Source organism: Suncus etruscus, chromosome 7, assembly GCF_024139225.1.
Source record: "Suncus etruscus isolate mSunEtr1 chromosome 7, mSunEtr1.pri.cur, whole genome shotgun sequence".
In the NCBI taxonomy this organism is placed as follows: domain Eukaryota; kingdom Metazoa; phylum Chordata; class Mammalia; order Eulipotyphla; family Soricidae; genus Suncus; species Suncus etruscus.
In genome coordinates, this window is record NC_064854.1 from 30,240,238 (window position 1) to 30,253,264 (window position 13,027).

At 38.3% G+C, this 13,027-nt stretch overlaps 1 protein-coding gene across 1 annotated transcript in view; it reads left to right on the forward strand.

The window, feature by feature from the left end:
* Positions 1–13,027, forward strand: part of GAD2 (glutamate decarboxylase 2) — a 66,791-nt gene that overhangs the window by 23,367 nt on the left and 30,397 nt on the right. Inside the window, exons 8-9 of the mRNA XM_049777778.1 lie at positions 1,000–1,079; positions 12,662–12,716. Coding sequence (XP_049633735.1) covers positions 1,000–1,079; positions 12,662–12,716 — 135 coding nt within the window. The remainder of the gene's footprint in view (positions 1–999; positions 1,080–12,661; positions 12,717–13,027) is intronic.

A 13,027-nucleotide genomic window follows, 5' to 3' on the forward strand; every position in this document is an offset into this window, starting at 1 on the left:
TATTTCTAGCTCTGTTCAGGGATCACTACTTGCAGGGTTAGAGGGACCATATGAGATGCCAAGGATTGAGCCTGGGTTGGCCACATGTAAGGCAAGCACCCTACCTGCTATATCTATTTCTCCTGTCCCAAGACAATAAATTTTTATGTGTATTTCTCCACAATTATTTTTAAGCTGATATGAAGAAATAGTTTAAAACATAGAGATTAAGGAACTTGATGCATGACTACCATACAACTGAACCCAGTTCAATACTCTGCATATCAGATGATCCCCTGAGCACCATTAGGAATGATCCCAAAGTACAGAGTGAGGAGATGTACATCCCCCCCAAAAAAGAAAATTTAAGTAAAAAATGTTATCTTCCTTTTGGGGGTGGAGTAAGGGTTTAGGCCACACATGGTGATGCTCAGGGGTTGCTCCTGGCTCTGAGCTCAGAAATTACTCCTGACAGGCTAGTGGGGGGGGGAATCATATGGAATGTTGGGTATCAACCTTGGTCAGCCAAGTGCAAGGCAAACACCCTTCCTACTGTGTTATCACTCTGGCTCCAAGAATGTTATCTTATTTCTTCAAACCAGTATAGAGAGGACAAATCAAAAATATAGTAGCTTCCTCCTATCTGCCTAGGGTTTATTTCCTCAAGGTCACAGAGATATCAGTGGAAATCTGAAACTCTAGAAGAGTAAAACATAGATAAACTGTTTCCATACTTACTTATAATAAGGTTTCATTTATAAATTAGACACAGTGATTGCCAACAATGACAGCTAATAAAATATAATTATTATAGCAATATACTATAATAAAGGTTATGTGAGTGGGGTATCTGCTTCTCTCCTGCATAATTACCATTAAAATTGTTGGGCCTTTAATGCAAAAGGTAAAACCAAAAAATAAGGGAGGGAGTTGACTCTAATAGGGGACAAGGAAAAAACAGCTGAGAGAATGGATCCTGGCTTTATAGAACTACATGCACCATTTTTGTTGTTTTTCCAGAGTCACTTTTCTCTCAAGAAGGGAGCCGCAGCCTTGGGTATTGGAACCGACAGCGTGATTCTGATTAAATGTGATGAGAGGTGAGCAGGAATCTACAATACTTGGTGCTTGGGTCTGTGAGTCTGTGAGCAGGTGGAGATGTGTTGAATGGAGTGAATTTCATTCTCAGGCCCTGCCTTTTATTGGTACCAACTCTAATGGATTTGTGCTTCGGGGTCTGGGTTGTTGTTCCTCAGTGCCACAGAGATGTTCCTGGACCGTAAATGAATTCTAATCTTTGTTGAATTCTTCAAAATATTCTCTCAGGGAAATGCAGAAGGGTCTTCATCACTTGCACACTGAAGCGACAGGTTTTTGTGGGGGATCTCAACAATCTAGACACTGTGGATTGTGTGAACTCAGTGTATGACAGAAGAGGAAAAGTTTAGTGAGCAGGAAGCAAAGGATGGCCCCAACCACTTTTCAGCTTTGTGATATGCCCCAGGAAGAGGAATCTGCATCTTAATAGGCATCTAAACCTAGACACTCTAGGAATCACTGGAGGGGAGATTAAAAAGTGCTTTCGGGCACCCTTATAAATTAACATTATCCAGAAGTCTGGAACCTGTAAAGTCATTAAATCAACCTTTAGGGAAGTGAGTGGAAATTTTCTTTCAATTGAAAGGTAGCCACTTCCTAGAACACATATGTCTACTAGATATTTATGATTGCCCACCTATCAGTGACTCTAGGGAAAAATAGGCAAAAAAAAAAAAAAAAAGCTTCTTAATAGCCAGTGATCTAGATGGATTTTTTTTCTTTTAACCTGAGCTGGGGGTATGGTCCCTGCACCCTCTGACCCATCATAGAGGACCTGAAACTTCATATGTTGAGAATGAAAGGCTGAATTTTGTGTTTGTCAAGAAAAAAAAAACTGCCAGAAAAGAGAAAAAGTCAAAATCAAGGAAACCAACAAACAAGAAAAGAGGCCAAAAATGAAAGGAAAAGGGGCCAGACAGATAGCATAGCATGTAGGGCATTTGCCTTGCATGTAACTGACCCAGGACAGACCTCAGTTAGAATCCCTTGTCCCATAGGGTCCTCCGAGCCAGGAGCGATTTCTGAGCACATAGCCAGAAGTAACCCCTGAGCCTCACCAGGTGTGGCCCCAAATCAAAACAAACAAACAAATGAAAGAAAAAAAAGGCAGAAAAAGCGTAAATGCATAAAATAACTTAATTTCTTCATACTAATCTAAAAGCACCCTCACCCCCAGCAGGGACACCTTGTGGCCAGGTCACTATGATTTTTATGATATTATAATGTGTACCCCTACAAAGAGAGATATATCCATCTTTTCTTTCTCAGGACCTTACTACTACTACTACTACTTTACAAATTTACTATGGGTTTGTGTGTGTACTTACTTCACACGTATTTTGTTTTGTTTTGTTTTGTTTTGTTTTTTGGGGTGGTCACACTTGGCAGTGCTCTAACTCCTGGCTCTATGCTCAGAAATTGCTCCTGGCAGGCTTAGGGGACCATATGGGATGCCAGGATTAGAACCACCGGCCGTCTACATGCAAGGCAAATGCCTTACCTCCATGCTATCTCTCCGGCCCCTATTTTATCTTTTTTAAGTAGGGACAATTCCATTGGTTCTTGATAGTCTTGGGGCCATTCTGAGCAGTACTAAACCTGATGAGTTATTTGTGACAGTGCTTGTGCTTAGCAGTGCTCAGGGATCACCTGGGACACACCAGGTGGTAGTTGGGGGTGCTTTGAAGTGATGGATAATAAGCTCAGGGTTTGGTACATGTGTCCTACCATTTTAAAATCATTTTTATCAGAAAATGCCATTTAAATTTTGATAGCAAGTGCATAGACTTTACCTGGGATAGCTTAACATTTTTTGGATCTTCTTTGCTCAGTATCCTAAGGCCTTCAAGCATATAAATCTTTAATCTCCTTTGTTGAATTTTAAAGTGTTCATATGTTAATGGATTCATTTTTATAAACTGATCTTACATCTTGCAGATTAATTAAATTCACTTTTAGGGGGTTAGTCTTTGAAGTCTATAAAATATTTCAACTGCAAATAGTTTCACTTCTTTCTAATCTTATTTCTTTGTCTTGTTCAGTAGTTGCATAGACTACTAAGGACTTTATCAAGTAGAAGTGTTAAGAGTGAGGATTGTTGACTAATTCCTCATCTTAAAGGAAAATTTTCAATTTTTCACCATTGAAGAAAATTTAATTGTAGGCTTATTACATATGGCCTATACTATCTTAAGGATGTTCTCCCAGAGACAATTCCCACATGAAATGTATAGACTTTATAATGTACTGTTGACTTTAGTTTACTATTATCATTGAGGGTTTGTTCACCCATGTTCAGGAATTTGGCCTGTAATCTTTTTTCTTCACTCTTCTTCTTATCTGGTTTGGTATAAGGCCAACATTTATCTCATAATATGAGTTTATAAGACTTTTTTTCCCCATTCAAAAATTTTTGAAATGTTTCAGATGAATTAAAATTATTCATAAAAAGTTGGTAAATGGTAAACTATGAACCTGGAGGATTATGAATTTTACTTTGTTGATGATTGTTGATTATTGCTTCAATTGCCAGTGATTTACTAAGATCATGGATCCTAGAAATGCTTCTTAGAAATATTGATCTGTGTTTTTCTTTCGCATGTTGTTTCTGTCTGGTTTTAGTAATAAGAAATCTTAGATTCATAGAATATAATTTAGATTTTTTTTCCTCCTTTCTGTTTCTACAAAGTAATTTGAGACAGATTGGTATAAATTCTATTTTTGAAAGTTTCTTAGAATTTGGTGCTAGAGTGATAGCAAGCAGGTATGGTGTTTGCCTTGTTTGTGGACAACCAAGGTTTGGTCTCTGGCAACCCAAATGGTCCCCTGATCCTGCCAGGAATAATTTCTGAGAACAGAGTCAGGAGTAATCCCTAAGCATTGCTGGGTATGGCCCAAAAACAAACAAACAAAATAATGAAGTTTGTTAGAATTTACTAGTCATTGAGTTTGGGGTCTTTGTTTTGTGGAAGGTTTATGAATACTGATTTCATTTCCTCACCAGTACTCAATCAATTCAAATGTCTTATTTCATGAGGCAGTCTTATAATGTTGTATATGTCTATGACTGGATTTTCTAGGTCATTTATCTGCCCTTAAGAATATTCTAAAAGCTGGGGCCAGCACGGTGGCGCTAGAGGTAAGGTGTCTGCCTTGCCAGCGCTATCCTAGAACAGACCGCGGTTCGATACCCTGGCGTTCCATATGCTCCCCCAAGCCAGGAGCCACTTCTGAGCGCATAGCCAGGAGTAATCCCTGAGCATCACCAGGTGTGGCCCAAAAACAAAAAAGAATATTCCAAAAGCATTTGAAAAAGCACTAATGTTTTGTGGTTGAATGTTCTGGAAATATTAAGTGCATGTAATTTAAAACTATTGTCTCCTTGTTGGTTTTCTATCTGTGTTGTTTTTGTACATTGAGTGCAAGGTCTAGTATTGTTTTGCAATCACTGTTTCTCTGTAAGTCCGTTAATATTTGCTTTATATTACTCAGTACTATTATGTTGGGTGCATATATGTTAATAATTGTTATGATATTGAGTTCCTTATCATTATATAATGTTCATATGTGTCTGTTGCTATCTTTTTTGGCTGATAGGATTTTTCATCTGTTATAAAAAGAGATTTTGTGCTTTTAAATTTTCTATTAGTTTAAAGCATTAGTTTCATCTCTTCCCATTGTCTATGTTTGCTATTATAGATTTACTGAGTCTCTTATGCTCAGCAGAGTTAGATTAATTTTTTTTAGTTTTGTGGCCATTCTGTAACTTTTGATTAGCAGGGTTATTTTTTTTTTCAGTATATTTGTACCTGTGGGATTATTGACATGTGAAATTTTGCTATTTTCCTCTAATATTGGGACTCTATTTCCTTACTCAGTGCTCTTTTTATTTTAATTTACTGTATTTATTTATTTTTGGGTTTTGGGTCACACCCGGCAGCGCTCAGGGGTTCCTCCTGGCTCTATGCTCATAAATTGCCCCTGCCAGGCACAAGGACCATATGGGATGCCGGGATTCGAACCACCATCCTTCTGCATGAAAGACAAGTGCCTTACCTCCATGCTATCTCTCCGGCCCCTTAATTTACTTTACATAAAGAATATGCATAAATAGTTGACACAGTTGACTATATTTGTTTTCAGATAAGTGACAGCAGTTATTTAAAAATAATAGTAATTAATAAAAGAAGAAAAAGGAAGAGGGAAAATAAAATTATAAAAAAAGGAAATACACTGACAAGCAAATTAGTAAAAAATTATTGTATCTCCAATGAGGTCATTAAAACATTGGCAAATGGTTCAGTAAGCTCTTGATGCTAACTGATCATTTTGCTATTTCATTGTGTCCAAATATTAAGTGACCTCAGCTACACATTGACATCTAAATTGGTGTGTTTCTATGGGGATGACAGCATCAAACAAAGTTTTTCAGGAATTCAAAGCACTATTATGGATACTGGGGCTTTTGTGGAGTGTGTTCTCAGCTGCCACGTCTCCAAGAAGGAGAATGTGAGAGGGAAGTTGGGAGAGTGCCCATAATCATTCCAAAAAATCGTAGTGATATCAGATTCTCTCTGTAGAGAATTGTAGAGGAGTGATAAAGCTAGGCCATAGGTAAAGTGATGATTCTGGGTGATGGATGTAGCAGGCCTTCCTTCAGCAGGGCAGGGGCTTGGCCCACAATCTTGTTTAGAAATTGCCAGCGGCATAGCTAGTGCCCCATGATTTTTCACAGCTTGGTTTATATCTCCTTAGAAAAAAGAGTGAGTCTATGGAGCTGGCCTGATGTAAACATGGCAACTGCATTTGTGGGTATGCTGGTGCTCTTTTTTAAAACTGATTAAGGGTTTAAGAGATAGTAGAGGGATTATGCCACTTCCTTTGCAAGCATCTGATCTGAGTTCCGTCCCCCATATGGTCACTATGCCAGGAGTGACCCCTGAGTATAGAGCCAGGAGTAAGCCCTGAGCACTGCTGGATTTATTAACTAGTTTCAGAAAATAAATTCAGATTTTTATTGGCCTCTCTATACAAGCTTAATAGTAATGTTAAAATTCATTAAAACATCTATCCTAGGGGACAGAGTGAAAAAGTACATCCCTAGCATCCCATATGGTCCCAGAGCCTACCAAGAGTAACCCCTGTGCAACACTGAATGAGGCCCAAACCCCTCCCAAATCTATCCTAAAATTTTAGAGAAATTGTTTTGGTATCTTTTTCTCCATTTACTTCTTGGCTATTCATTCTTAAATTTGTCCATGAGCTTAATTATTAATTAACCTAATCTTATTTATATTTTGTAGGAGAAAAATTAATTATTTCCTCAAATAACTTAAAATTAGCATAAAACTTATCTCAGATTTGTTTTACAATATTAAAATATTTTATATACCTTATTTATCATTTTAAATTGCATTTTTTCTTGTTTTTGAACTAATTATGTAATTTGAGACTGATTGCTTTCATGGTGCTAGCTTTTGAATTTATGAATCAAACCTACTTTATAGTCTCAAATTCATTGAAAAATGCATTAATTCTTTCCACCCGCATTGTTATTTCTTTAGTGTCTTGGGCTAAATATAATTTTCATTATTTTTATTCTCTCATCAAATAATTGAAAATTATTTTTATAATTTAAATGATTAAATAAAATTTTTAATTTTTGAAGCATATCAGGAGATGCATTTTCCTCCAGGGATGACTGATGATGCTTCTCCTATATTTATGTGCGGTATCCCCCACTATAAATTTTTAGTTTTCTGCAATTACAATTTTGATTTCCTTCTTGACTCAAAAGTTATTTGGATTCACCAAGCATGGCTTTTTATAGGATAAATTAAAATTCTTATCATAATCTTTTTCTTTTCATTACACATATGTTCAGAAGAGATAGATGGTAATGTGTACAGGAAGAAAATTCACTTTATACTTTCTTACTCACAATACACTTTCCCTTATTACACATTCCCTCTTAATGTCCATATTTACTGGCATTTCAGCCACAAGAGGTTTCATTTTAAAAAGAGAACAACTCGGGGCTGGCACGGTGGCGCTAGAGGTTAGGTGTCTGCCTTGTCAGTGCTAGCCTAGGACAGACCACAGTTCGATCCCCCCGGTGTACCATATGGTCCCCCAAGCCAGGAGCGACTTCTGAGCGCATAGCCAGGAGTAGCCCCTGACTGTTACCGGGTGTGGCCCAAAAACCAGAGAGAGAGAGAGAGAGAGAGAGAGAGAGAGAGAGAGAAAACAACTCATCATCTTGTTCCTGGAATCCCAATGGCACATCACTTGGCATTTTGTAGAGTATTTCTGGGAAAATTTTTTAATTTGTTAGTTAATTAATTTTGGTTTTGGAGGCTACAGCCAATGGTGCTCAGGGTATATTCCTGGTTTCATGAACTATGTTTTCAGGGGTCATTCATGGAAGGGCTTGGTGTGGTGCTGGGGATGAAATCTAGGTCTGTACTATCTCTGCAACCCCATGTACATTTGTAAAGACTATTATGACTCTGGAACTCAAAGCACTGCAGTTCCATGTAACCCGGTCTGGTTGCACAATCCTCACATGAATGACAGTTCTGATATAAATTATAACAGCCAGCAAGGAACAAGATTACAAAGAAAGCATCAGTGTTACTTAATTGAGAGCCAAAGGCCACCTAACCCTAAAAAACACCCAGCTTTGGCAGGTTAAATACTTCCAGATCAGACTTAAAGGATGCAACAGCTGTCATGCAAAGGCTCTCTGCACTGAGAAATTTGTCTGGAAAAGCAGTGCCTACCAGACAGCTCCAAATCTTCAGGAATCTGCTGAGTGTCATCCTTTGGCACAAAGATAGGCAGGAGATAGTCAGAGTCACATCAGATGGACCTGATGCCATGAGGCTTCAAACCCTGATCACAGGAAGACTATTGGCAAATATGTCACACTGCTCTTTAAACACCTCCCAATCTTAAATGTGTATTTGGTTTTTTTTGGTGTTTTTTTTTTTTTGCCACACCCTACTCCTGGTTCTGCGCTCAGAAATCACTCCTGACTTGGGGGACCATATGGAACGCTGGGGATTGAACCTTGGTCTGTCTTGGGTCAACTGCATGCAAGGCAAAGTGCCCTACCACTGTAATATCACTCCAGCCCTTAAATGTGCATCTGTTGAGTGACATTTCTCAGAGAATAAATGAAGGACTGTCCTGGTTACATATCAGGAAAGTTGATAGTTAGACATGCTTGTCTGTTCATTCTGTTTGCATCCTTTGTTATCATGTAAGTCCTGAAAAAATAGAAAATATCTCAGTTGCTGGTACCAAAAAAAATTTAGGGCATTTGGCAAAGTTCATGCTCAATAAATAATTGTGGCAAGAATTAACTCCTAAGTGTTCTAATTAAATCACAATCTCTAAGGGCAGTTTCTAGGTATCCACATAGATGTCACTGTGTGGCTTCTAAGTATCCAGATTGATTTTGGTTTGGAGCCACTCCCGGTTTTGCTCAGGGGATATTTCTGGCTCTGCACTCAGGAATTACACCCGGCATTGCTTAGGGGACCACATGATCTGCTGGGGATAGAACCTAGGTCTGCCAGTCAGCAACATGGCAGGCAAGAGGTCTACCTGTAGTTCTATCTCTTCAGCTCCTATGAATTTCATTTTTTAAGAATTTTTAAGAATCATTGTTCTCAAGTAATGCAGTGATCACACATTTTGTCTGTGTAGGCCCCATTCTAGAGGCGTGGTTAGATGCTAAAATGAGGGAACATGTTGATATCAGCCTTAGATTACATATTCAACCCTCCAGAAAAATCTGTATTTGCTATCTGCAGTGTACAAGACTCTGATATCCTCAATGGACAAATTGATCTGGGTTGAAAGCAGGGTCCCTGGTAAAGAAGGGATATCCCATTGCTTCCACTCTGTAAAAGTTAACACTTGGGTTAAATTACTGAATAAACTTTCTCCTTCATCCTTTCCAAATATCACCAACAGGGAAATGCAATAATTCAGCTTGTTACTGATTTCTAAACTTTCTTAAATACTCAAAAGTCAGATATTGTCCTAAAAGATTTATCTTGAGGGACTAAAAAAACAGTACAGGGATTAGTTGTTTGTTTTGCATGCAGACAATCCTGGTTCACTCATCAACACCATGTATGTCCTCCAGAGCATCTCCAGGAGTGATTCCCTGAGCACAGAGCCAGGAGTACATTCAGAGCACTGCCTAAAGTGACTTTAAAACCCAAAACAACAAAGCAAGGCACTGGAAAGATAGTAAAGTGGGTAAGGCTTGGATTTAGTTTGTAGTAGATGAGACAAAATAGGGATCTGCAGGTAGTTTTTAAGAAGTTTTCTAGGCTCCAAGACACGTACAAAAAACACTGTGGCAATTTTAATGAACTTAAAACTCATGTACAAACCCCACCATCTCATTCCTGCCAAGGTTCTATTCCAGACACTACATATGGTCACCTGAGAACGTCCAGGAGTGATACTTAAGAACTTAACCAGGAGTAAGCCCTGATCAATGTCAAGTATGGCCTAAAACCACAATATACAGAGAGAGAGAGAGAGAGAGAGAGAGAGAGAGAGAGAGAGAGAGAGAATGAGAGAGAATGAGAGAGAGAATGAGAGAGAGAATGAGAGAGAGAGAACAAAACAAAACAAAGCGGGACTCTGAAATAATTGTTTTGAATGAATCCAACCTTTACCAGCAGGTTTCCTAAATGTTTGGGTTTTTCCAGTTTGATCCAGGAGCTATTTTAGTTATACCATTTCAGTTATCCCCAGCCTTTTATCAGCATCTGACCTTGGACAGTCACTTCCCCTCTCTTGGCTTGTTTCCTTGTTTGAAAAGGGGATGATTACATTCAATATCAAATAGAAACTGCTGCCAATCCTAGGGTCCTTTTATCTGAGAGTTCTGATGACACCTCATTGTCTTCTGCCTAATAGATTACTGGGATACGGTTGAAGAGCAAATAACAGTTGTGTCCATTATGAACTCTCCAAAGCAGAGGGATTTAGCTTGTAGTAGATGAGGCAAAACAGGGATCTTCAGGTAGTTTTTAAAAAGTTTTCCAGTCTCCAGATTCACCTACAAAAATAACTGTGGCAATTTTAATGAACTTAAAACACATGTACAAAATAAATACAATTTTGAGGTTACCTCTGAAGTGGAAAATCATCTTGTTTATATTAGGACCAAAGCAAGTTTTAGCAAAGCCTGACTGAGGTAGCCCAAAGCCAAGCTTTGATGGAAGCCTCCAGATCAAGCTGTCAGCTAAGTAGGAAGAGTAGGACTCTAGAATTTCTTTCTCCATCTCACTGCTCCACCTTTCTGCTCCCTTGGCCTTTTCCTTCTTTGGGGACCCCATCTCACAAAGGTGGGCTCCTCAGAATCATTGACCATCTTGGCTCCATTCCATTCAAACTGTGTAATCATAGCTGAGGTGTCCATTACTGTCGACAAGGTAATTGCATTTTAACAGCCTTTCTTTGGAAAAACTTTAATCAACAAAGACTTTCAGGCCCAATGTCTGTTTCATAGTCCAACTATGAAGTAATGCCTCCTTTATTAGCCTTTATGCAAGATTGCAGACACAAAATTACTCAATATATGATGCTCTGATTAATGTGACAGAATAGTAGACACATTAAAAACAATTTATCATAGCATTTTAATATGTAAGAGACAATAAAATATCACTAGGCAATAAAATTAACTAACCCCAATTCATTTTATTCCACCTCTAGAACAACAAAGACAACTACTCATTGACTGTGATACTTGTGACTAAGACCAGACACCCACTTTTTACTCATCGCAGGCCAGTAGTAACCACCAACCATTCCTTTTGACAACCTTCATTCAATTCCCCACTTACCTTCCCAGATTTCTTTTTATATACCTGTATCAATGACCCTCCAATGAAAAGCAGAGCTAATTTAGCAGCCTCAAGAGAGCTATTTTGGTAAAAGGCTATTTCGCTGCTCCTCAAACCATATCACTGTACTCTCGCATTGATGCTGCCACTCTGAGAGATGCACGTTTGGGTCATTTCACCACCATCTGAGTGTCTTACAGTGGAACACACACATCTAGATGGATTAGCCCAGGTCACCTATGTGCATATAGGGATAGTGAAGACTATCTTTGTGTAGGTGTGGTCTAAATCACCCAACAGCACCATCCTTATTTCATTGTCAGCTTTTCCCCAAAATTATTAAATTTGAGCATCATCATGTATAATCCTCTCAACACTAAAAGCCAATATCCATTGGAACACTTCCCATGTGCCAAGCCCTTTGAACATAACTTTTCACATAGCAAGTAATTTAATACTTGTGATTCCATAAGCAATATTAGCACTATGTTCTGGGCATAATAGACTTAAAGGAATTAAGTCACTTGACAGAGAACAGACATTTAGTCACATCTAGGTTTTTTTTTTTTTTTTTTTTTTTTTTTTTTTTTTGGAAATCAAGACACTCCTTTGAATATTATGAGGGTAGAGCTTTTGTTTGCTTCTTTTGGATGGTTCTTTTTAGGCAACTTTTTCTTCTTTTCTGATTTTTGGGGCATACCCAGCAGCACTCAGTGGTCATTCCTGGCAGTGTTGAGGAGACCAGAACATCATAGGAATTGAATCTGGGCCTCTTATTTACAAAATATACACTCCAGCCCATTTGGGTGAGTTGCATAGTAAGCCAAGTCCTGTATGTTCCTATTTAGAAAAGAAAAACTTTCTAAAAAGAAATCTATTTCTCCAATGCCCTTTTATCTATTTTTTTAAATATCTGAGTACTTGTATTTTCTCTCTCTCTCTCTCTCTCTCTCTCTCTCTCTCTCTCTCTCTCTCTCTCTCTCTCTCTCTCTCTCAGCTCTCTCAGTCATACCCAGCAGTGCTCAGGGGTTACTTCTGGCTCTATGCTCAGAATTCACCTCTGGCAGGCTCAGAGGACCATATGGGATGCTGGGATTTGAACCACCGCCCTTCGGCATGCAAGGCAAACACCTTACTTCATGCTATTTCTCTGGCCCCACTACTTGTATTCTTATTTTTTTTTATGCTTTGAGCACTCAGAAGGCAAATGGTGACTTCGGGGGACTTCATAATTTCATGAAAATGTTTCTGGATGTACTTATCCTTCTTGACATTTGTCTGTATGGTAAATTATGGAACAATCAGTAGATTTGGAGTTGCAGGAGAAAAGTATTTTCTGCCACTCTCCTTGCAATGCTGAACATTTGCTCCATTGCAGGCTTCTTCTAACCCAATTATATTGCTGGGATCACTTACAAAGCAGCCTATAACTGGTACTTACTAGCAGACACTAGTTAGTGTCACAAAGTGTGGTTCTTTTCCACAGGGAGCCATGGAATTTTCTTCATGTGTAAGAATGCATCATACAGTCATGCTGGGGAGAAATGCATTTCTTTCTGGAAATAGCCCAGGAGTTGTTTTAATGAAAGATTAATATTATCAGTTTATCATCACAGCATCATGTTGCAATACCATGTGGCAGCTTGTAAAAAAGGCAAAGTAAATTATTTACAGCAAACCTATAATATATTTACCTCTCCTTTCAGGGGGAAAATGATTCCATCTGATCTTGAAAGACGAATCCTTGAAGTCAAACAAAAAGTAAGTGTTTGTAAGAAGTTTCATCCAGTTCTTTCCAAGTTGAAGGTGCACATTTCTATTTCCAGCTAATAAAGAACACACTTTGCTTCTATTTATTAAAGAAAACCCAAATGTCTACACTCCTGCTGTTATGATAATATGAAATTTTGCCCCTGGTTATTACTTATTTCTCTTGAGTTCAAGGCTCTGCTTTGGAAAGGTCCAAGTTGCTGAATAATATACATGGTGATATTGTAAGAGTTTCTAAATCACTTCCTAAGTATTGATGATTGACATGAAACAGATTCATATTTAAAAGATCATTTTCACCA